This window comes from Rhopilema esculentum, chromosome 14 (assembly GCF_057945365.1).
Source record: "Rhopilema esculentum isolate cy_ngs chromosome 14, ASM5794536v1, whole genome shotgun sequence".
Taxonomy (NCBI): domain Eukaryota; kingdom Metazoa; phylum Cnidaria; class Scyphozoa; order Rhizostomeae; family Rhizostomatidae; genus Rhopilema; species Rhopilema esculentum.
This window is the reverse complement of record NC_142828.1, coordinates 9528240-9549643: the sequence shown is the minus strand read 5'-3', so window position 1 is coordinate 9549643 and position 21404 is coordinate 9528240. Positions and strand designations below refer to the sequence as shown.

Sequence of the window (21404 nt, the reverse complement as noted above, 5' to 3'; positions counted from 1 at the left end):
TTCTTTCCACCGTCATTTAGTAGCCCTTGTCCGCCTCAACGCATTTATGAAAATCAATAGAATTTCTTGATAATGTTACGTATTTAATCATATTGACCTTTCTGACTTTCTATTTGATATTTCTATTTTACAAGATATTTACCTCCTAATCAGTCTTAAAGCAACTTATAAGGTCTTTAAGACTATAGATATCAAAGTTGTATGTTGACCACTGGGCCTTTGTAATTGTAGTCTTCCTTCTGGCAGTTTTGAGCTACATTGATACAAACCATGCATTGGTTATTTTCAAACAATTTGGTGCCTAAGATATAAAATCGTATCGAAGCATATTTTTAGTATGGGCTTCTTGTCACAAGAATGCAAAGACAATACCCCTTGGAATCAGAAACTGTTTCGCTGAAATGACAAATACACTTTTAAATAAGACCCAATAACAATCTGACTCTTGAAAAAGTCGGCTGTTATTTGACGGGATTTCCCGTATTTGTCGGACGAAATCAATTTTAAGAATCTTGTTGTAGTTGCTGTTTTTTCATTGCTTAAAGAATTTCACAAACAGAACAAAATGCACGGAACAACAACTGTGGGTCGGCAGAATTTAAACATAGTTCTCTCAACCTATATCCTGAATTGAATAAAGTAAGGCCTAAACACGACAACCGAACGGAAATTCACCTTTTTTAAGAGGGGAGTTGGAGGGGGTTGTAAAAATGAGCTCAAACTGTTATAGTTCATTCTTATAAGAATATCTAGATATGCATGCAATTATAACAATTGGCATGGACCTTGGATGACAAACTACTTTTAGAAATTGCTCCATAGGAACCTCGAAAATTGACCATCAATTGACTTTCTCATAACATTTACATTTCATTAACATGACTAAGAGACAATCTTCGAACCACTGTTCAGATGATCTTTTGATAAAAACTTCGAGAAGCAACACAGTTAAAAACTTTCAGATCTCGTTTGCTTGCTATGGATTAGTTAATTTTTAATTGTGACGTGTATATAGTAAGAACCGGAGCAGGAAAAATTATTCATTCATTCCTTTTAGCGGTTTTCATCATAAATCATACATGCATTTGACATACATGTTCTATTATTTCAAGCGAGCCGAATTCTAACCACATCCATTATTAAACGGACGAAATAATCGATAAAAGGCCGCTAATAATCAAGAGATTGATTAAATGTGATTATTTCATGGTTATCCTGTGCGTGATGGTCAAATCGCTGAAAAGGTTTTACCGAAATCCGTTATAATGCCATACAGCATTCACAAAATCCTCTACCCAGACAAATTCTTCTAATTTAAAGACATTTACGGACTAAGCCAGTTGTTATTTTACACGTGTATGATTTTTCTAATGATTTGATTCCCAAATTCTGAAGATAAAGGACAAAGATGGTTGAGATTTTCGAAAAATAATTCCATTTCAAAAAACTAAAACTCTCTACTAGCCCTCCATTTCCATGTTGGAGCGATTGAATTGCTCTTAGATGCTGTAGCTACAACTCCAACATTGATTTGCAGAGATAAGGAGGGGGTAAGGCTATTTCTGTTACACCTATTTTCTCCTATTTTTAAAAAGTTTGCCCCAAAAATTTTGTCCAAGGTAATTTTGATCAAGATAGAACTTGCCTTGCACAATCAACAAAACGTTGTTATTGACATAAAATAGCGAAATACCTGCCGGTCCCTGTTTGTTTAAAATAACATGTCAATATTTCCTGTAGTTTGTATTCAAAGATACGACGCATGTACATAGAAATCCAAGCCAAAACCATTATGGAAAATGTTTCTTTATCAGCCAAAAATACAAAGCGAATAAAGCCGAAACCTACAATTTCTAATCCATTACAACGAGAAGGTAATTCGAGAGCTGATTCGTTAGAATGGGATTTCCAATGTCGGTCTTACCCTTGCATATCTGAGCAAGTACTGAATAAGTAAGAACTTGGAACTAATTAAAATTGAAAGTTACATAATTGGATACAGGTGGGTTGAGCACTAATGTATTTATCTGTAAGCCTAGCAAGGCTAAAATACTCGCCAGAACCTGTGCTTATTACTGTGTTTAATGAAAGACAAACTGCTATTGCATGAGGCTATTGTACTATCTTACATGTTTAAAAGAATCTAGCATAGCAAAAACATCATGCCTGTTAAAGGTTCCAAAGCTACAAAGCCTCTATCCTGAAAGGCTATCTGCCTGCTAAAATCAGCTTCTCTGAACATCTCAGTGACATCACTATAGCTTTCTTTTAGCATACCAGTCATCCTTACTGTCAAAACCACTGTCCGGAAACTTTCCTCTCGATGTAAGTGACCATTCTTTTTTGTACCTTTCGGATGGGTCTGTGGCAGTGGGCGGTGGGGGTGTACCTTTGTGGTGCAAATCTTCTATGTGATGTCGCATAATTCGTTCCCTGTCCTCTGGGACAGGATCTAGTATCAAATACCTCTGATCTTTCTAAAACATAAAAAATATCTCTAGTCTTAATATGCTTACTAAAAAGTAATTAAAAAGAGGTAAGAAACATTAAGAGGTTCTAACAAAATAACTGTTACCTATGCATACATAAGAGAACTGTTACTGAATCATCTTGAAAATAGACCCACGATATTTAGAAATCATCGAAAACAGGGTAGGGGAGAGAAAGATATAATAAGGTCTTACAGGAATGAAAATATAATGAAATCTGAATTAATCTTAAAACGAATAAGACAGAGGAAAATATTGTCTAAGCAGGTGCCCAGTAGGGTCTGTGGTCTTATTATTCTTGACATACGAGATTTGTTATACAAATCTGTTTCATACTAAGCTTCGATTTCCAAATGTATGGGTAAGTAGCTGTGCACTGTCATTTATATACGACACGTATTTGGAATTTTTTACCAGAATAAAAAAATGCTTATATCTGAAGTCATTACAAATAGTTCAAGTTGGGGGAGGGGATAAGCATAAATCTTGAATGATTGCCTTTCTCTGCAATACAGTCTCCCCTTTTAAAGTATGGGGAGAGATGGGTCGGTAAATCTGCAAAGAACATCAACAGTTTCAAACATAAGATTAAACATAAACTCTTTGAAGATTGACAAAGTCAAGAGGATATTTCAAAACACGACATTTCGAGCTTGAACTCGTTATCAAGTGGCCAGAAAAAAAACGAGCCGAGCTAAGAGAATGTGAGCTTAGACAACATGCTTCCAGCATGTCCTAAATAAACAATTCAATTTTCCGCTTAACAAAAAAGTTTGAGACGCCGATCCTGATTGGTACCGCGTACGTTTTATTGACACTGCTTGGCTGCTAAGATGTCTACTACAAACATATATAAATCTAATCATAACTATTCATCTTACCTTTAGAACTTCGATAATGCTTTTCATATGATTTGCGTTTTCTTCAATCTTTTTCTTCGTCCTGAAAAATATAAAATGCCAGAAGGTTAAAACATAAGCCCACAATTTCCTGCCATGGCCATTTTAGTTTCAAAAACAAATACAATAAATAAACAGCAATTCCATGCTTCTAATTGTTTAATTTGAAATTTGAAAAGTCTTTGGATAACATTCAATTTTGACGAAGCAACAGTCATGCTATACTAAATATTTCATTAGAGGTCGAATGATAACTTGAGAGGATAAATTAGGTAATATTTCTTAGAATGTTTTGATTTAACTTTATTCTTAAGAACAATTTAAACAAAATTTTAGGCCCAGAATCCTAATTTTCAAGAGCATCGTAGTTAAGGAAAAATTAAGGTATGTCAAAAAGGAGATAAAATTGTGTTTTAGAGTGTAAAATGTCGGCTTCCAATGTGTAGTGTTGTACACTTGATACAGGAATTATGTTGTTTATTTTAGCACTTCAATAACATAAAATGAAAGCTTGATTTAACCTATCAGATTTTACAGAGAACGACTATTTTAGCATAATTAAAGGACAGTTTTGTTTGACAGTAGCATAATTGAAAAGTTCCATATCATGATACCGAAAACGCCAGTTGGATAAGATTTGATTGAGTGAAAGCTCGGCAAATATCACCATGCAGACGTAAGGCATCTTTTCGTTTCCAACTAGCTACATTTCAAAGCAACAAGATGAACCAAATCACATGAAAATGGACCAGATCGAGACTTACTTGTGAGTGATGAGCTTCGTTTCCATTAGAAGATTTCTGAAGTGCTCCTTTGCAGTTTTGTATTTTTCTCTCATGTAATCGTTGAAAACCTGTTCTCGTGCCTGAAAAGAGAGAAACAAGTTCTCTTAAGAAATGAATTTTCCACATTTGGTACATAAAAACCACTGTTGGTATACAGTATACAGTATGAGAGGAAAGCGAGACAAAGTATCTTTAGTGCAATACTGAATCCTTCGAGCAAGGTTTTATGGGCCTAGTCTTGGGGCTCGTGAGTTAAGAGGCCATTTTAAACGACGATCGAGCATGCTTAACCAGTCACTAGCATAAATATGACACCGATTTAAAGACAGAAGTAGATCTTTCCTACCTCACTAGTTGGGAAAATTTCGTATCTTGAGTCCTGTCTCATCGCTTTCTTCACGTCCTTCCATTGTGCATCCAAAGGTAACTAAAAATGATAAATACATCTTGCAAAAAAGGTAAGATACAGATGCCAGTGTATTGAGGGTTCCTGCTCGAGTATACAAAACAGCGTCTTTAATGTTCTATCAACAAATCCTTGGTCATAATCAAATCAGCTGTAAAAAGAAATTCTTCTACTAGGGCAAAGAGATCTGGTGGGCAATAACCAGATCCCAGTATCAATGAGTGTATTCGAGTATGGTATCATTTTTCACAACAAGACGAAGTTGCAGTGTCCTGGTTGCCAATGACAACCAAGTGAAGAAAGCACTGCAGAGGTTTAGTGTGCATCAGGAGTTTACCAAACACATGAGCTATAACAAACAGGATAGTATCCATCTATACGTACGGTGATCTGTAATTTCACAAACTCGAGAGAAGGCCATAGAATAATAATTCTATTCAGCTTTGAGAAGGCTGTATTATATCCAAAGTTGACAAAAAATATCATATAATGGTTTGTTGCTTTCTATATTACGGTAAACAATATTTGTTGCGTAACAACAGCAGTTCTTTATTCGGAAATTAATATACCGAAAAAGCAACGCTCTTCGCTTATAGAATGGTACAAATATACGTTGATGCTTGTGAAAACTAGAGATTCATTAAGTTCTTTTTTTCAATTAGACTGGTATGTTTTCTTGACCTTTTCATCCGGGGGGTCAAGTCTTTTGACAAAAAAGGAGATTTTGCTGGGTTGAAAGGCAAATTGCCCCACACACATTAGTACGTAAAATAATAACAAAATAGCAACCTCGTTTTCGTCTAGCATCTTCAAAAACTGCTTCTTTCTCTTCTTGTTCAGCTCGTCGATGTGCTCCTTGAAATATTTCTCCTTCTCCGGCTTCGGAAGTACTTCAAGCGCATCCCATCTTGGATCTTTTCTAAGAAATCGCCGGGTTTCCTTCCACGAAATTTCTGGATCCCGTACCTTGTAGAAGAGCATTGAAATAAATCGAAGAATTCCAGCAATATACTCTCAGTGGCGGTTTTAGGGACTGCGGGGACCTTGTTCTTTACAATTTCCATCTTTTTTCTTAGGTGTGGGGCCCCTTTTGGCTATCATAAGCGCGGGGCCTGGGGCCATGGCCTCCCTGGACCCCCTCTTAAAACCACCACTGTATACTCTCAAAGATTGTCAGACGAAAAAGCTTTTAGTATGTTGTAAAATGTTTGCTTTCTTCAAAGCTATTTTCATATTTTGTACCTTCAAAAACTTTTTCAAACCGAAGAATATTGAAAGCAACAGAAATGACTTTCAAGTATAAAAAATTGATAAAATAAGAGCCAAAAACTAAAAAAGAGACACTATTAATAACAATACCAGTGCCTTGAAACAACTTGAATACATGACCAGGATTTTGTCATGTTAGAAAATAAAATAACTTCACATTCGCTGACTGTCAAAAATCTAAAAAGTCGACTGGACTAGTCAAATTTCAGAAAAGAAATTTTGCACATAGATGTCTCTTTTCAAGGGAGCCTCACACATACCCAGAAAATAACAATTTTGTCGATTGCTTCAACAAAAGGGATGCAACTAGACCTCTACTAACCAGAAAAGACATTCCAAGTAGTTTATCGGTTGCCCGAATATCGCTATAAGCGTAATACACAGAGTAACAACTTAGGGACATCTAATCCTCCAAACGAAATCCTTCTCTACCTTTTAAGATACAATGTGCCTTTTATACGTTCCCCTTACAGGTATAAATTCACTTATAGTTTATAGACTAGACAATTATAATCTTCAACCAAAGTCTATTAAAAATGATCTCTGAAACAGCCTTCAGGGCAGTGGCATGCTCCGACAGGACATGAATGGGGAATTAAATCGTCCCTTCCCTCCACTAGCTTACAGGTCCAGCCTGACCCGACTGGTACCACCTGGCAGGGTTCCCTAGCTCAGGGCTACGAGCGATGGCCAACGGCTAACTCAGCGGGAGACCGGCAAGGAGGGCGGATGAGCTACGACTCCAGGGGTCAACGGCTTCGGGCTGTGAACTCCTGGAAAGAGGGATGGTGTCCCTCTAAAAACACTGTAGAGGTGGTTCTGGGGGCTTATCTCTACTATTAGCCCCTTAGTTTTATCTATGACCATGCAACAAACCGAAGAAAAGTTAAACAGTGATCTAAAACAGATTGCTTACTGGCTTCAGCAAAATAATCTCGTTATTAATCTTAAAAAGACAAAGACCGAGTGCGTCCTTTATGGTACACACCAGAGAACTTCGAAATCAAAACCTATGGAGATCAAGATCAATAACACAAAGATCACAGAATCTAAAGAATACGAATATCTAGGAGTAAAGATGGACAAGAACCTGACATTTTCTGATCATTTCGAAAAAACAATAAAAAAAGCCACATCTAGAGTAAAGTTATTGTCGCGTATACGGCATAATATAAGTCCTTACACAGCAGAAACAATTTACAAAGTAACAATTTTACCAATTCTGCTTTATTGTAACAATGTGTTCCTTCACATGGCACCATCAAAAAAGATGGTGTGTGAGAACATTCAGAGACGAGCACTGAAAGTAATAAATGGCAACAGGGACAGTGTACAGCTGGAGAAAGTCAGTAGTATACGAAACAAGATGTGTGCTCTTGAAGTTTTCAAAAGTTTGAATAGCGTATCGCCACACGCCTTTCGAAACTACTTCACTAGAGTAAAACACAGGCAGTGTACTCGTGCCAATGCAAAAAATATTGTTTTGCCCAAAGTACAATCAGAAGCAGGCAAGAAGGCCTTTTACTTTCAAGGAGCAAAGATTTTTAATAAACTAACAGACGAAATGAAGTGTGAAACTTCAATTCTAAGATTTAAGACTTTTTGTAAAAACTTTAACTTCGACTTTTAAGATTTCATTTTCATCATGTATATAATTTTTATTTCGGTAATCCATGTATATTTTAGACAGGTCCTTTATTGATAACAGCACGTTGTTGCTGACCAAAGTTAACCTGTATAAATATGATATTATTATTATTATTATTATTATTATTAACCAAAACTCAGATTTTGGGATAGTTGGAAGGTCATGGTAGCTGATGATGATGAAACAGCCTTAGTTGAAACACTTATGAAGATTTTCTAGAGCCTTAACAACCTTTCCTTTTGAAATCTTGGGAATAAAAAAAGCAATAGATATAAACTAGATTTTACTTGTTGAGCAGAAAGTGCCAACAAGTCATAAAATCACATATTGCAGATTTCATATTCAAAGTGTACCACTCTGTAAAAAAGTGTCTTACAATCATTGAGCGCCTTGACATTGTAAAACACTGTTGAATAGGAAGCAAACCTCTCCAACTCACCATGTCTGTAAGTAAAGCCAAGAAATTTTCTACCGCCTTCTCATGCATATGTACCCCTCTTTCTTTACGCCTGTCCTTCTCAATCTCTTCTTTTTTGGCACGAACTTCTTCCTCTCTCTGCTTAATACTCGCTTCCACTCGATGCTGCTTTTCGTTTCGTTCATCATCATTTCGTATTTCTCTTAGCTGCTCTTTGATATGGTCGTTTTCCTTCGATTCAGTCTAACGCGAAACAAAACAAATTAACATGATCACAGATATTTTACTACCAGTTCTACTTTCTGAGCTCCGTACAAAATACGCTTCGAAGGTATTAAATAACAAAATAATGGTTGGTAATCTAATTTCATTTTTTGCAACCAGTTCTTGACAAACCGATTTCTGATGCCACTGAAAGCAAGACGGGCAAATCGTGGCGCTGTCTAACCTCTTCCGTGCCAATAATTAGAACGCCTCACGTAACAACATACATCGATGTATAGCTCTTAAGTATTCGAGCATGTCAAAGTCATGTATAAAAATATAATGAACCTAGGCCTAGGCCTACATCATCATTCTAGCCCCTCCTAGAAATAACTTGATATCTATTTGTAACTATCTTTGCAAAAACTGTGAACTACAATATCTTAAGATGCTTTGACAATAAAAAACAGTTATAGGTAGAAAATTAAACTGCAGAAGACGGTCAACAGAGGCTATTGTTTTAGTTTTTTTCTTTACAAAAACAAAAGATCTTTTTTGACTGTCTTTTCTTCGGATCTGTTTACCTTCAAGTGCAAAATTGTAAATCAACCGTCATTAAATCATCCGTCACTATTCTTATAAATCTTTTTAGAAAGAACAGCTATCTCGATGTAAAAACTTCAAAATGAAAAATAAAATACTTACTATTTTTCGAGAAACATATTCTGTGAATAAATCTTCCCTAAGGTGCTTGCTGCCAACTGCTTCATAACGAGGGTCGCCTCTTATGGATGCCTTAACCTTTCTCCAATCAGATTTTTTATCTAGGCCTTTTAGCTCGCCAAGCAACTCAAAGAATTCATTCTTAACCTGTCAAGAAATAAAGCAAAATATGAGATTTATTGTTCAGCAAAGAATTGTGGTCTTACCTCTAAGTTTCAACTGGAGGAATTACACACACTTGTTTGGTTTTCTGAAGAAAAGATAAACTGAAATTAGAATCAATGAAACATAAGATGGATAACTGAATGAGAATACATTTACACGAAATGACACGAAACGAATACAAGACAATAACACAAAATGGCACGACACGGCAAAAAGGATGTGATGTCACACGACAAGCACAGGGCAAAACACTGAATTGACTCTGACAGGTCATGACACTACATAGAACTGAAAAGAACATGAAAGAAAAACCAAGAAAATTACAAAAATTATCGCTAGCTATCAAATGTCAAGAATGACGTATTGAACAAATTTTCTCGTAATCGACGTTCCCTTTTCAGTGTAATTCGAGGTCAAAGAGCTCGTCGACTATAAACCTTTGATACAGCATCTCTTAAGCATTTCTGTCTATTTGCTGAAAATAATAGCTACATGGTATTGCACATAATTGCGCGTTTTGTTGCATCACTCTTGACGCAAGTTTGAATATATACAGAAGCGATTAAGTTTTGTGACTTGACAAAAAAGGGGCTGGCACAGATATTGAGGAAGTCAATAAGCGTGGTCATGAAGTAACCACGAGATTGAAAAAACTATTTATACACTGCTTAATTAGAACACCAGAAAGAGCACTGATACAATCCGTCATTTTGCAGCAATCTTGCCCACTATAATTACAAATGTAGTGACTTCTTATGGCTTTAAAGAAACAACTATAGGTCTTAGGGCTTGTTAAAAGGGGCAACGCCTCTAATTCCTACAACTATTATATGCAGTATTTTGACAAAAAGTTATAAATGAACGAACGAATATCTTGTGTGGGGTTCGGGATTGTGGGTGAAGGTGATTATGCCACCGTTAGTGAAATATCTTTAAAGCGAACCAAGGTTTTGCTAGCAATTTAATCAGAAAGGAAACTTTATTCAAAATAATTCTTTCAAATACGTTAAGAAATTACACAATTTTTTGCACTGTTATGAAGCTATGTAAAACTGAAGCAGAATTTACCTTTGATTGCCGCAAAGTGCTTTATAACTCAACATAACACAATTCGGTTGTATTATCTGCATAACAGTGTGTAATAAATTATTGAATGAGTCGTAATAAAAAGGCAAAAAGCAAAGAGCCAAATAAATCTCCATTGACGTCGAATTTAATTGCATTTCACCATCATATAGTATGTTATTTAATAAGCAAATGACAAGCTCAAGAATGGATCAAATTTAGGCCAATCTCAGATCTAAGGGCTGCATGACATTAAAGATTCAGGACCCTTTTCCCACTTCATCCCCACTAGCAAGAAATAATTATCATATTCTCGTTAAACTTCCATCTAGACCTTTTTCTATAATTTCTTGGCCAAACATAATTCTTAATAACTATAAAATGCTAAATGACAGTGATAACTTGATCTATTTTGAGCTAGTCACTTGGAAAAAACACAAAATTTTTTAAAATTCTAGATAGCCACACACACACACAATGAAACAAAAATTCTTTCTTCGACCTGCTGGCAGTACGTACAAGGTCTTAGCTGCTTGCCTGCTATGGTAGGGCACACATTCACTCACGACATAATCCCCAAAAAATAACAAAGTTGTTGACTAAGATCTTTTCCCAGTAGAAATCGAATTTACACGGGGTAACCTGGATACCTGTTAAAAATTTAAGAGCTGTCTCCAACAGACTTGCTTTAAAATATGACGAAAAACCAAGCAGGGCTGTGAAAGACCTACGTCTAAAAAGAGCACTCTGGAGAGCCCTACCACATTGTAACAACTAGGCAAGCACAAGACCTCATCTCTCAAAAGCTGTCCTTTCTTTCGCTTCTCTCTGAGCAGGTCCGTTCATACAAATGAAAACAAACAACTTACTTTCTTATTTTCGACCATCGTTCTTTCCTTTTGACTTTTCCGATACTCTATCATAAATTCATTGAACATCCCTTCTTTTTCTCTCGCCTTGTCAATTAACTTGAAGCGAGGATCCTTCGCGGCTTTTGACGTAAACTCACTGAATGTTGTCCTAACAACAGAAAGAAAAGTTAGAAACAATCGCTGTGATAAAACATATATACAACGGATATACAACGAACAGAGAACCTCTCTCTACCAAGAACGAACGAATTATTGTCAGCCATGGGTATTAGGCATCTCACATATCAGCAATGTGTACTAGGACGATATCATTACAACTAACACATACGTGGTATAAAAAGAGCATGAACTTGAATTAGTCAAACATAGCTTTCATCATACGAAAAGCTGGGACAAATACCAAATCTTACGTTTAGACAAACTTGCCCTTATATTTCGGGTAAAATAAACTTTACAGGGATAAGCAATTTAGATATGAAACAGCAGTAGGCATTCCTTGCAGACCCATCAATCAACCGAGGGAGAAATTTAGCCTAAAATCTCGAGGAACAGTTTCCGAGAGAAGGGCAAATCGAGAGAAGTGACAAAAAATAACTTGAAAGAAATGAGGGTTAGAAATATCAAGAAAGCTCTCAGGATAATTCGACGAATAACAACATGTCTACAGATTTTCGATCAAAGGGTTTCCTATCAAAATGACCTATTTTGAGGTTTATTTTGCTGACTGTTCTGTGTGTAGCAAACTGTTCTTAACCAATTTTTAACACTAACCTTTCGCTTGAGACAATTTCTTCCATCAACTTTCTGAACTCGTCTTTCTTTTCCTTTTGCTTGACCTTCCGCTCTTTTCTCTCTTCATCAGCTCTTGATCGAACAAACTTCTCAAAACTTTGTTTTCGCTCTTTCATCGACAGTAGAAGGTAACGAGAGTCAAATACGATCTTATGCAGTTCTTTGTCCCAAGTGGAGAAGGCTGAAACCTTAGAGATATGAAATCATCTTTCATTATAGACCATCGTACAAACAACACTGCTTCATCATAAGGCCCAGTTTAAACACCGAATTTCTGCAGAGTCGAATCAAATTGAATTTTATTTGGCAATTGTGTGACTAAATGCGAAAGTTGATTTAAACGTCGATAAAATTCTGCTTCTTTCTCACGGCCATCGTCAGCGAATGCGCACAAAAATTTTCATTTCATTTCAATTAATTTTCAATTTTTTAGGCAAGGTAGCCCCTCAGTATTATTAAAATCAATATTATAAATACAGTATAATACAATAAGATTAAATGAAACAAGATTAAAACAAAAATTAACATTTGAAAAATAATATTGCGACTCATGCAATGCTGGAATCTATTAGATCTTCTTTTAATTTTCTTAGGTTTGGTTGACTTTTTGCTGTAGCGTTTAGCCCATTCCAGATACTCGCTCCTCTATATGAGAAACATCTCTGACCTGATGATGTGCTCAACTTTGGAGTTCTTAAGTTGATATTAGAATTTCGCAGTACGCGAGGGATTGTTTCGCTAACCCTAGTGGGCATGCCACTCATATTGGACGGCGCCCCACCATTCAGGGATTTGAAAACCATCTTGAGTTTTTCAAGATCAAGTAACTACCTGGCTGTGGACCATCCAAGAACACGAATGATTGGCAAGGCTGGTTGATCATATTGAGATCTTGTAACTGTTCTGGCTGCACGGTTCTGAAATTTTGAAGTTTGTCAAGAGAGGTTTCACCAACATTACCCCAAACAGGGCAGCAATATCAAATGAAATTGCTGGGAACAGATGCAGATTTCGAGAATGGCAAGCAAAATCAGAGAGGGCTGTCATATAACCCATGGACCAAGCAGCCTTAATACGACTGTTTATAGCAAGGCACACTCCTGGTGAATTAAGCGAGGGCTGGTGAACTAATGCCGCACTCAACTATTTGATGCGGCATTAGATTTAAACGCCGTGTTAAAGTCACATTTAATTACATTTAACCGTTTTCTGGAGAAATGATTTCATTCTTCATGCAAGAAATTCAATGTAATTTGGGCCTAAGTTTGAGTTTGCGTAAGCAGAAAATTTCTATCCAGGTGTGGATCGAAAGAAACGTATTCATTATGTTCACCTACTTGTTTTTCCAGCAAGAGAATGCGAAACTCAGCCATGCGTTCCTCAAGACTCATCGATTGCTTCTTTACTTTTGCGTCTTGCTCATCTTGGAGTTCACCATTCTCATCGGTTTCTTTACTATCATGGCTTTGATCTTGACCAGCATCGGCCATCCCTTCTTCGATTCTGTAGAATGGGAAAACAAACCATTAATCATCGTTATAATGTACAATAAGGATCAGACTAGCTTAAGACTGTGAAATACCGCTTTCTTAAATCACCTCAGTGTACGGCTGATAAACGCGTCTTTCTTCCTCTAACACTGTTTTCGATCTACATCTGGATATGAATTTTCTGGTTACGTTTATACTCTGAAAAATGTTTCCGCGATTTCGTGCCATCTTCAAAAATGAAAAAGTGTTAGACTTACTTGGGCTTTTTTGGAGCTGGTTCGCTTTCAGCAATGACACCGTCACTTGGCTTTTTTAAATCTGGAAATAACAACAATTATTAGAAGGCGCAGTTGCTATCCCATTACACAATTTAGAGACTATCAACAAGCTCTAATCTGAAAAGCATTAACATGAATTTCATTGGAAGTAAATGGAGATTCAGCAAATCAATCAAAGAGACTGTGTTTTGATTTTGCATCAGCATGCTGTTAAATATTTGCTTTTTTTCAAAGCCGTTTTCATTTTTTATATAGTTTTCCTAATAACACGGGTTTCACTGTTCCGTTTTGGTCTCTAGCACCACGTTCACAAACATGACGCAGAAACACCTCTTCTTACTTCCTTCCTTGCCTCTTTGAACACAAAATAACAAATAACAACACTATACCCTCTTTCCTTCCATCGGGTCCTGCTTTTATAATCTCGTCAATTCTCGGATCGCTTTCAAGCTCAACCGGTTTTTCCCAAATCGATGTTTTTGAAGTTGGGTTAAAAAAGAAGTGCCGCGAGTTTTCTGTCCAAACAACGTGCCACCCTGTACCCGGCACAACCGCACTAGCAACCGGTTTTCCAGTTTCGCCTTTTTCCTTGTTGTCTTCTGTCTTAAAACTGTGCTCCATCGCATTCTGAATTGGTTTAAACCCTATAGAGACATAAACAACGTTTGTCAACTTGAATTGATCAGTGCAATACAAATGCTGTTCGGGAGACAAGTCTAGATAGCTATTATTCACGGCTATCTCATTCTCCAAGCCAATGAGAAAAGTGCATTATATGCACATGCGCAATGGGGCAAAAACAATTGTGGAAAAACAATATCTCGTAGCAATGAATCAAAACTATCACATATCAGAGTTTTATCATATAAACCAGAGTTTGATTTTCACTCTTCTCATGACACCCTTTTTCCGAATTTCGTTGACTGTTATCAGGGGGGCACTCGAGTTTAACGTTCCGTTTGTATTCTGGATAGCAGCCAACGAAAAATGCAAAAACACAGAATGAAATTGCACGCATCTAGGAGGGCTTCAGGGGCATGTATACTCCACATGAAAATTTATGTCTAGATATTCCTAGTCGACCAATCTACTTTAACAAGAAAGAAGACAAACGGTTTAGCAGAAGCAAATGTACTGCCAAAAGGGACTGAAAGGCCGAGAAAGGCCAAAAGGGCTGGTTGGGAATGAGGACTAACCAAAATCTAGAGTGTTAGGCTTCAGCCCCAAGCCCTGCTTGACCCCCCTCCCCCAATGCCGCCACTTCTTATATCTGTCTACAATGGAACTTGACACAAATATTATTCCTTTTTGTCATATACCTGGCTTCTCCTTATTTATGCCTTCTTTACTTCTACTCTCTGGTTCAGTGGCCATTCTTACTCCGTCAATATCTTCATCCATAGCATTTCTATTCTCCACTTTGACTTTTTCACCTTGCTGTGGGCCTAAAAAGAGATACATATTTGCCTAAAAACGAGATTACGAAATGACTACAAACAGCTAACCTGATAATCAAAGTGGATATCAAAGTGCATACATTTGATACACCAAAAGGGGCCCAAAATGTTCATACAATACTTTATAGACATCGGATGTAAATAGGAATTCCTGTCTTAGGTATTGCATCTAGCAAAGCATTATTGTCTTTCAATTTTATTGCATCTTGCTATTATGTCTTTTACTTTAATTGGCAGAGTTTGTTCCCAGAATAGATTTCTGATTATTCTGAGGTCGTCGGCATCAATATCAATTGTAAAATGTCGAAACATTCGCTTGTATTTCACTTTGCTGAAAACCTTTTTCATAATTTAGCTGTACTTTTATATTTTTTCAACTAAAGTTTGCGTTATGTTCATTATTGCAGTTAGTTGCTAACTTCCAAAGCTCTTCCAAGTTGAGCCACATTTTTTCGAAATACCAAACTAACTAGCTAACTTGATGTGCACGCATTTTAGCACCTACTGTCTCTAATTCTTTGTGTTCAAACTTGTTATGCAGCCATTTTTCATCAGCCTCTTGCAGTAAACTCACTTTGACCCAGACTTCTACGATCTAGATATCATATTATGTTTGCATTAACTTAGTAATAATGTTCCATTATACAAAATGGTGCCTTCATTCTGTCAGTCTAGGAGAAAACTTGAAATATTACACTTCTATCCATTTTCCTCCTATAGTTGTATCTAGATACTGATTATTTTCTTAATTTTTATCTTTTTTCAATATTCGCTCCTTCATTAGTAAAAGAATTTAATCTATTTGATTATTTTCTTTTCTTACCTTCAAGTAGACTGCATTTGCTGCTTAAACAACAGCTTGCTCAAAACTTTAGTGTTGGGATGATTGGTTCATATACACCAGGGAAAGTAAAGAACAAAAATACGTCATCAGGTACAAAAATAACGAATATTTATGATACCTGCGTCATGTATGAGCTCCTTTGGTTTTTCCCAAGTTGATTCCAGAGTTTTGGAATTGTAGTAATAGATTTTCCCATCGGGCAGTCGGTGTTCCGTCCAGTCACTTGGGGGCTTTTGTGGCCTCATTCCAGGGGGCATTGGAAAGCCTGGAAAGTTTGGCAACGGCACAGGAGGCATCGGCATACCTGGAACAGGCTGGTTTGGCATAAAGCCTGGTGGTCCAGAATTGCTGCCGAAGAGAGAAGAGGGTTTCCATTCATACTGATGAACTTTATGTTATAGAATAGAATCATCATCGTCACAATTGTTGTCAACCTAAGCTGTCTCCTAATGTTGATTGTGCATTTAATATCATCATTTACATATTTTATCAAAACAATAACATTCACAATATATAATATATTCATTTACAAAATAAATACACAAACCCTAGTGGGGGTGGAAATCCAGGTGGGTGTAAGCCTGGGGGCGTGAAAATTGGATTGTTGTTTGGTGGTACCATCATAGGTGGAGGAAAGTTTGGTAGAACTGGAAGTGTGCTTTTGATTGCATCAGCTTTTGTTTCATTTTCTTGTTGATTGTCTTTTTTACCATTTTCTGTGTCCATCTCATTTGCACTTTTGTTGCTAGTTTCTTCATTTGAAATCATTATCTCTCTATCTGGGTGAATCTAGAATAGATAGAGAATTGCAAAATTGTCATTACTATCATATCCTAAAATTTGCAGAAATTTATTCTTTGTTTCACAGTTTCATAAAATGCGTTCTCAGGTTTTCTAGGACATCAAAGGAAGTTTTTGAAAAACATTTAGGTAAGTTGCTAAACACTCCAACCTTTGACTTAAAACTAAACTGCTAATATTGTTAGTGATAATAAAGCTCACATAAAACCTGAAATAAGGAGGAATGGAAACACCTTCGTTTGCGGTTTGACCAAAACTACATTGCAATTTTGAGAAATGGCAATAGTTCCAGAAAATAAGAAAATGAAATGATCTGGAAATAGAGACAGGGGGAAACTGTGTACAGTCCTGGTAATATTAGGGGTGCGACCGCACACACACCCTTCCACACACAGCTAGAACTCTCAAGGCGTACTTTTTATCGCAAACACAGTTTCATCTTTAAACTGAATTTTCTTTTGCTTTATTCTCCAATTCACTAGGGGCTTCTTTATAAACAATTGCATTGTTATCGGATGTCAGATGTCGGCGTAGTTTTTAAATTCAAAGGAAACCTTGCCAAGGCAAAAAAAGAAAAGTTCTGATTGATTCATGTTCGAATTACAGAATCATTATTACAAATCCTTTGTTTTGGGGGTAAATTTGACAGCTATTGGTGTCAAAAAAGTTGTGAATATAGGAAATGGCAGCTTCCTGATTTATTGACATCTGTTAGTTAATGAGTGTAATGGAAACAGGGCCTTAGTGTTTATACCCCCTCCCCGAAAAATGCTATCAAGATTACACACACAAAAGAATAAAAAAAACAACCTTAGAGAAAACTAGCAAGAAGTTAAAACAAGAAAAGAGGAAAAAATAGAATAGTCAGTCATGGCACTGTTTGTGCCATCAAAAGCATGCCTGTGGACTTTTGGGCATGTGTAGAGGCATGTCAGTGCGGCCACATGCCTAATATTACCAGGAATGCATAATATTCAATAGTAAATACAGTTTATGATTTGTGTTAAAGTTGGACTACTGTCTGCAGCATCATTAGCTATCATATAACATTTAATGACTTGTTCTTCAACTTTTGATCACTGTTGCTCATTAAACTAACATTTTTATAATTGCTTTTTGCCATTCTCTGCAGATTGTCTTGATTCTGGATAAAATACTCAAAAATTCCTATGGATGGCCAGACTTCTGAAAAAAGATGGCCATAACCTGTTATAAAAAAACCTGCAACCTTAAGCCAAAATATCTCGCCATTATCAAATTTTATCTAATTATTGCTTTAATATGTTAAAATCTTAATCCATTAGAATACCTTTGAAGATGCAGAAGAATCTTCCTCAATCATCTTGTTGTGTTCATTTTTATCTTGCTCAACATTTTGCTGGTCAGATGAAGATATCACTCCTTCTTTCTGTGGCAGTTCAGGTTTTTCCCACCTAGTCTCCCTTGTTCTTGCGTTAAAGTAGTAGACTTTACCTTCAGCAGACCTGGCTTCTAGCCACATGTTTCCATCTTTGTCTATTATTGGTGGTGCTGGAACGGTGACATTCTGTGTAGGAGGGGCTATCGCTGCTGGGGGCTGATTGAAAGGTGGCTGGCCAACAACCATGGGGTCAAAGGGTGGACGCTGTATGTATTGAAAGTAAACTGATTTAAACATATTATGAAAGTAAACATACTATGCTTCCAATTTGATAATGTGAATACAAAAAATACCTATCAAACAAATATATGAATTGGGAAATCATTGAAAAATAACAAGGTTTTTAATTTGTTCATATATATCCACCAATGTAAAACATAAAGGTAAATTGAGTTTTTCAAGGTAGGTCAGCAGAAAAAGAAATTCATCAAAGGTGTTTCAAACAGAATCTGGTGGTCAACATAAAAATTTTGTTGATCAAAATCAACTATTAGGTGAGCTTAGGCAGCTTAATATCTGAAATCGAGCATATGCAGGTAGAAAACCTCTCCTGCAAACCAAACATCCAAAAGTTTATAAAAAGACAAAGAGAATTAACCTGAAAATTTGGCATTCTGTTTGGTATGAATGGTTCTCTAAATGGTGGGTTCATACCATCACCATGCAGCTGTGGATGATGTGCTCCATCAAACTCTGGTGGGAAACCTGGTCTGAATTCAGGACCTCTTGGAGGGATCCCTCCATCAAAGGGAAGATCTCTTGGAAATGGTGGTCTTGGTAAAAGAGGCCTGGCAGGAGCTGGTGGTGGCCTTCTTTCCATTTTCTGAAAAATAAAATAAAGTTAAGTCTTCAAAGGATTGTTTTAGCTTCATATAACATGTTCTACAATTAATATTCAACTTAGACAGCTTTAATATTTCTTGCAATGACCCAAAAACATCAAGGTGAAGATGAAAAAATGAATGTGTATGATCTAATGAAGGATAAAAATAACATTTTGAAATGCATTATTTTCAAAGCAAAATATTTTGATAGTATTCACTTCTGCCTTGATTTTCAACCATGAAATATTAGTTTTGAGAGAAAGACACAGATATAGCAAATTTACATTATGCGTTCTAAGTGATGCAGAAATTTACATCTACTATGATCTTTGATTGAAAGGACTGTTTGGCTGAGACTATATAGGTACAATCTCATGGTTTTAGGAACAATTAAATGCTTAGATTTCATCATTTTTGACAATCAAAATTTTAACAGATATCCTTAGCATTTTAATCACAACTAGACATTTAGAAAATGTGATAAATGATTAATAACTGGCACATAATGTCTAGATATCCGCTGCATAATCCAATGAGAATCACCATCTACTGGTCTGCACTGTTTGATGCATAATAAAAGCGGCTGTGCACCCTTTGGGGTATATAGAACAGGGTTGGCAAAACCAGGGGGCCATGGGGAGGGGCCAAAGCCTCACCACTTTTCTGCAGAGCAAAATAATTTTTTTAGGCAAAAGTGGAAAGAAATCTAGTCTACCATTCTGTTAGTAACCATGCTTAGTAATTTCTTAGATATGACCTCAGCCTCAGCTTGTCAGCTTGGTAACTATGAATTTACCAAAGAAGACATAAAGTAAATTAAAATGGGGATTTGGTCAAAAAAATTGGTAATTGTCCAAGTTGTACAGCAAGTAAAAGCTTGGCTTAGGAAATAGATCAAGAAACCTGATTCAGAATAACTTGGTGCCTGCACCAAATGATGAAGTCTTGTTTTTCCTATGGCCTAAACTTGGCTCCAAAAGTCTATTGGTTGACAGAAAGTTTTGTTTTTTTGTAAGCTTGATTCATTTATTTTTCTCCTCCACTTCATTTTGGCTCCTTTTTAAATCTAAAAAAGCTTGATCACGAGCTACCATGAAAAGGTTATTCCAAAAATTTGCAAGACCGGAATTTACAATAGACGAAATTATGTGACACATTGATAAGAAAGCTTGAAAATATTTCCTCGCATTTTCCTTCAGTCAAAATCCATTTTAGATACAGTTTCTGGCCATCCCTTAGATACCACATCTCTAAAATTTGTCCTGCTGTCAACCATGGTGGCGACCGTTCCTCTGCTGTGGATCCAGCCAAAAATTTGACTACTACCAAAATGAGATGGAGGGTCCAACACACCTTTCAGACCACACCCATTTTCTGGTCCTACCCTGTTTACTAAGATGATTATTATTTTCTATAATTTCTTATGTAGAACATTTTCAAGACACAAGTGGTACTTTTGTGAAACTTCAAGTATCCTTACAACAACCTTGAAAGACAACAAATTATTGGTGTTATTATTCTGAGGCTGGATATTCTAAAACATTTAGAGCATTTAGCCTAAGCAACACCACAGAATAAGAAAACAAAAAGATATCTTTGGCAGAATTTTGAAATGTCGCCTAAAACTTGCATCAAGTTGTAGAATTACTTATGGGAATCAGACCTGTTGGAAATCTAAAAAGCCATATAAAATTTGTAATTATTGAAAGCAACTTTTGTTAAACAAACAATAATACTTTTGGCGAACTTTGTGGGCCTGACTTTTAATCCTGATGCCTTCTAAAATTTTAGAATAATTGAGTCTCTTAATATTCTAAAATATATTCCTTTTAATATTTGTGTATTGTACAAAATAATGGGTCACATTGGCTTTGAAGTTACAGTTTGCCCACTTGCAGACTATGTAGGCAATCAAATATTTTTAATTTTTAACTATGGTTTAATTAAAGTAGTAGGATAAACATGGATGGCCCCTCCACTTTCAAATACGTTTAGCCAGCCCTGTGGAAAAAACGGTTTCCAAGTTCCATTTTAGGTTACCTGTTCTATACACCAAAGTGTATGTCATGGTATATATTTTCTCAAAACTGGTAGAAACTCAAACATCAATTCGTGATATGACCAAACCTAACCAAAGAATTTTTACATAAAAAACTTTAAACTTTGACCAGTTATTTTGAGCTAGATTTAAATTGATAGTTTATTATCTAAAAAATTACATCTTTTTATATTTTTTCATTCGGTCAAGAGACAAATAATAAAATTAGATCAGAAAAAAGTGGTTAGGCCCAATAAATAATCCAAAGTCATTCGACTTTTCTGTGTTAAGTGCTGAAGTTGTGAAAGAAACATTTATACTGTGGCATTTAAGAGAACATACTACCTTAGAAATGAGTTAATTTTATATATACCTTCAGTGATTCTGATATTTTTCCAGCTTTAAAAATGCTTCTAGATTGTTCGAAATGGCGGTCTTGTTTAGGCCCTTCAAGCATGCAAGTTAGAACCCAGGCCCTTCACACTCGAGAGAGCTCAATAGTTTTCTTCTTGCTTCA

The 21404-nt window shown here is 36.2% G+C and overlaps 1 protein-coding gene across 1 annotated transcript; it reads right to left on the bottom strand.

The window, feature by feature from the left end:
* Positions 1-1043: 1043 nt before the first annotated feature.
* On the bottom strand, positions 1044-21404 carry LOC135696230 (transcription elongation regulator 1). The gene is made up of 18 exons (XM_065215549.2): positions 21261-21404; positions 18624-18848; positions 17915-18229; positions 16352-16593; positions 15923-16152; positions 14823-14948; positions 13893-14147; positions 13483-13543; positions 13073-13238; positions 11715-11923; positions 10941-11091; positions 8824-8988; positions 7936-8157; positions 5369-5545; positions 4520-4600; positions 4153-4253; positions 3371-3431; positions 1044-2477 (listed from the first exon to the last, which is right to left on the bottom strand). Exons 1-18 carry the CDS (start codon positions 21342-21344, stop codon positions 2256-2258), a joined length of 3093 nt encoding a protein of 1030 aa, XP_065071621.1. The 5' UTR covers positions 21345-21404; the 3' UTR covers positions 1044-2255.

Excerpts from the sequence above, each read along its gene's own strand:
- LOC135696230 (XM_065215549.2), bottom strand. The coding sequence starts at position 21,344 with ATGCTTGAAGGGCCTAAACAAGACCGCCATTTCGAACAATCTAGAAGC. Across the intron at positions 11,092-11,714 it reads GAAATTGTCTCAAGCGAAAG|GACAACATTCAGTGAGTTTA; the intron begins GTTAGTGTTAAA and ends TTCTGTTGTTAG. Across the intron at positions 8,158-8,823 it reads AATATGTTTCTCGAAAAATA|ACTGAATCGAAGGAAAACGA; the intron begins GTAAGTATTTTA and ends GTTTCGCGTTAG.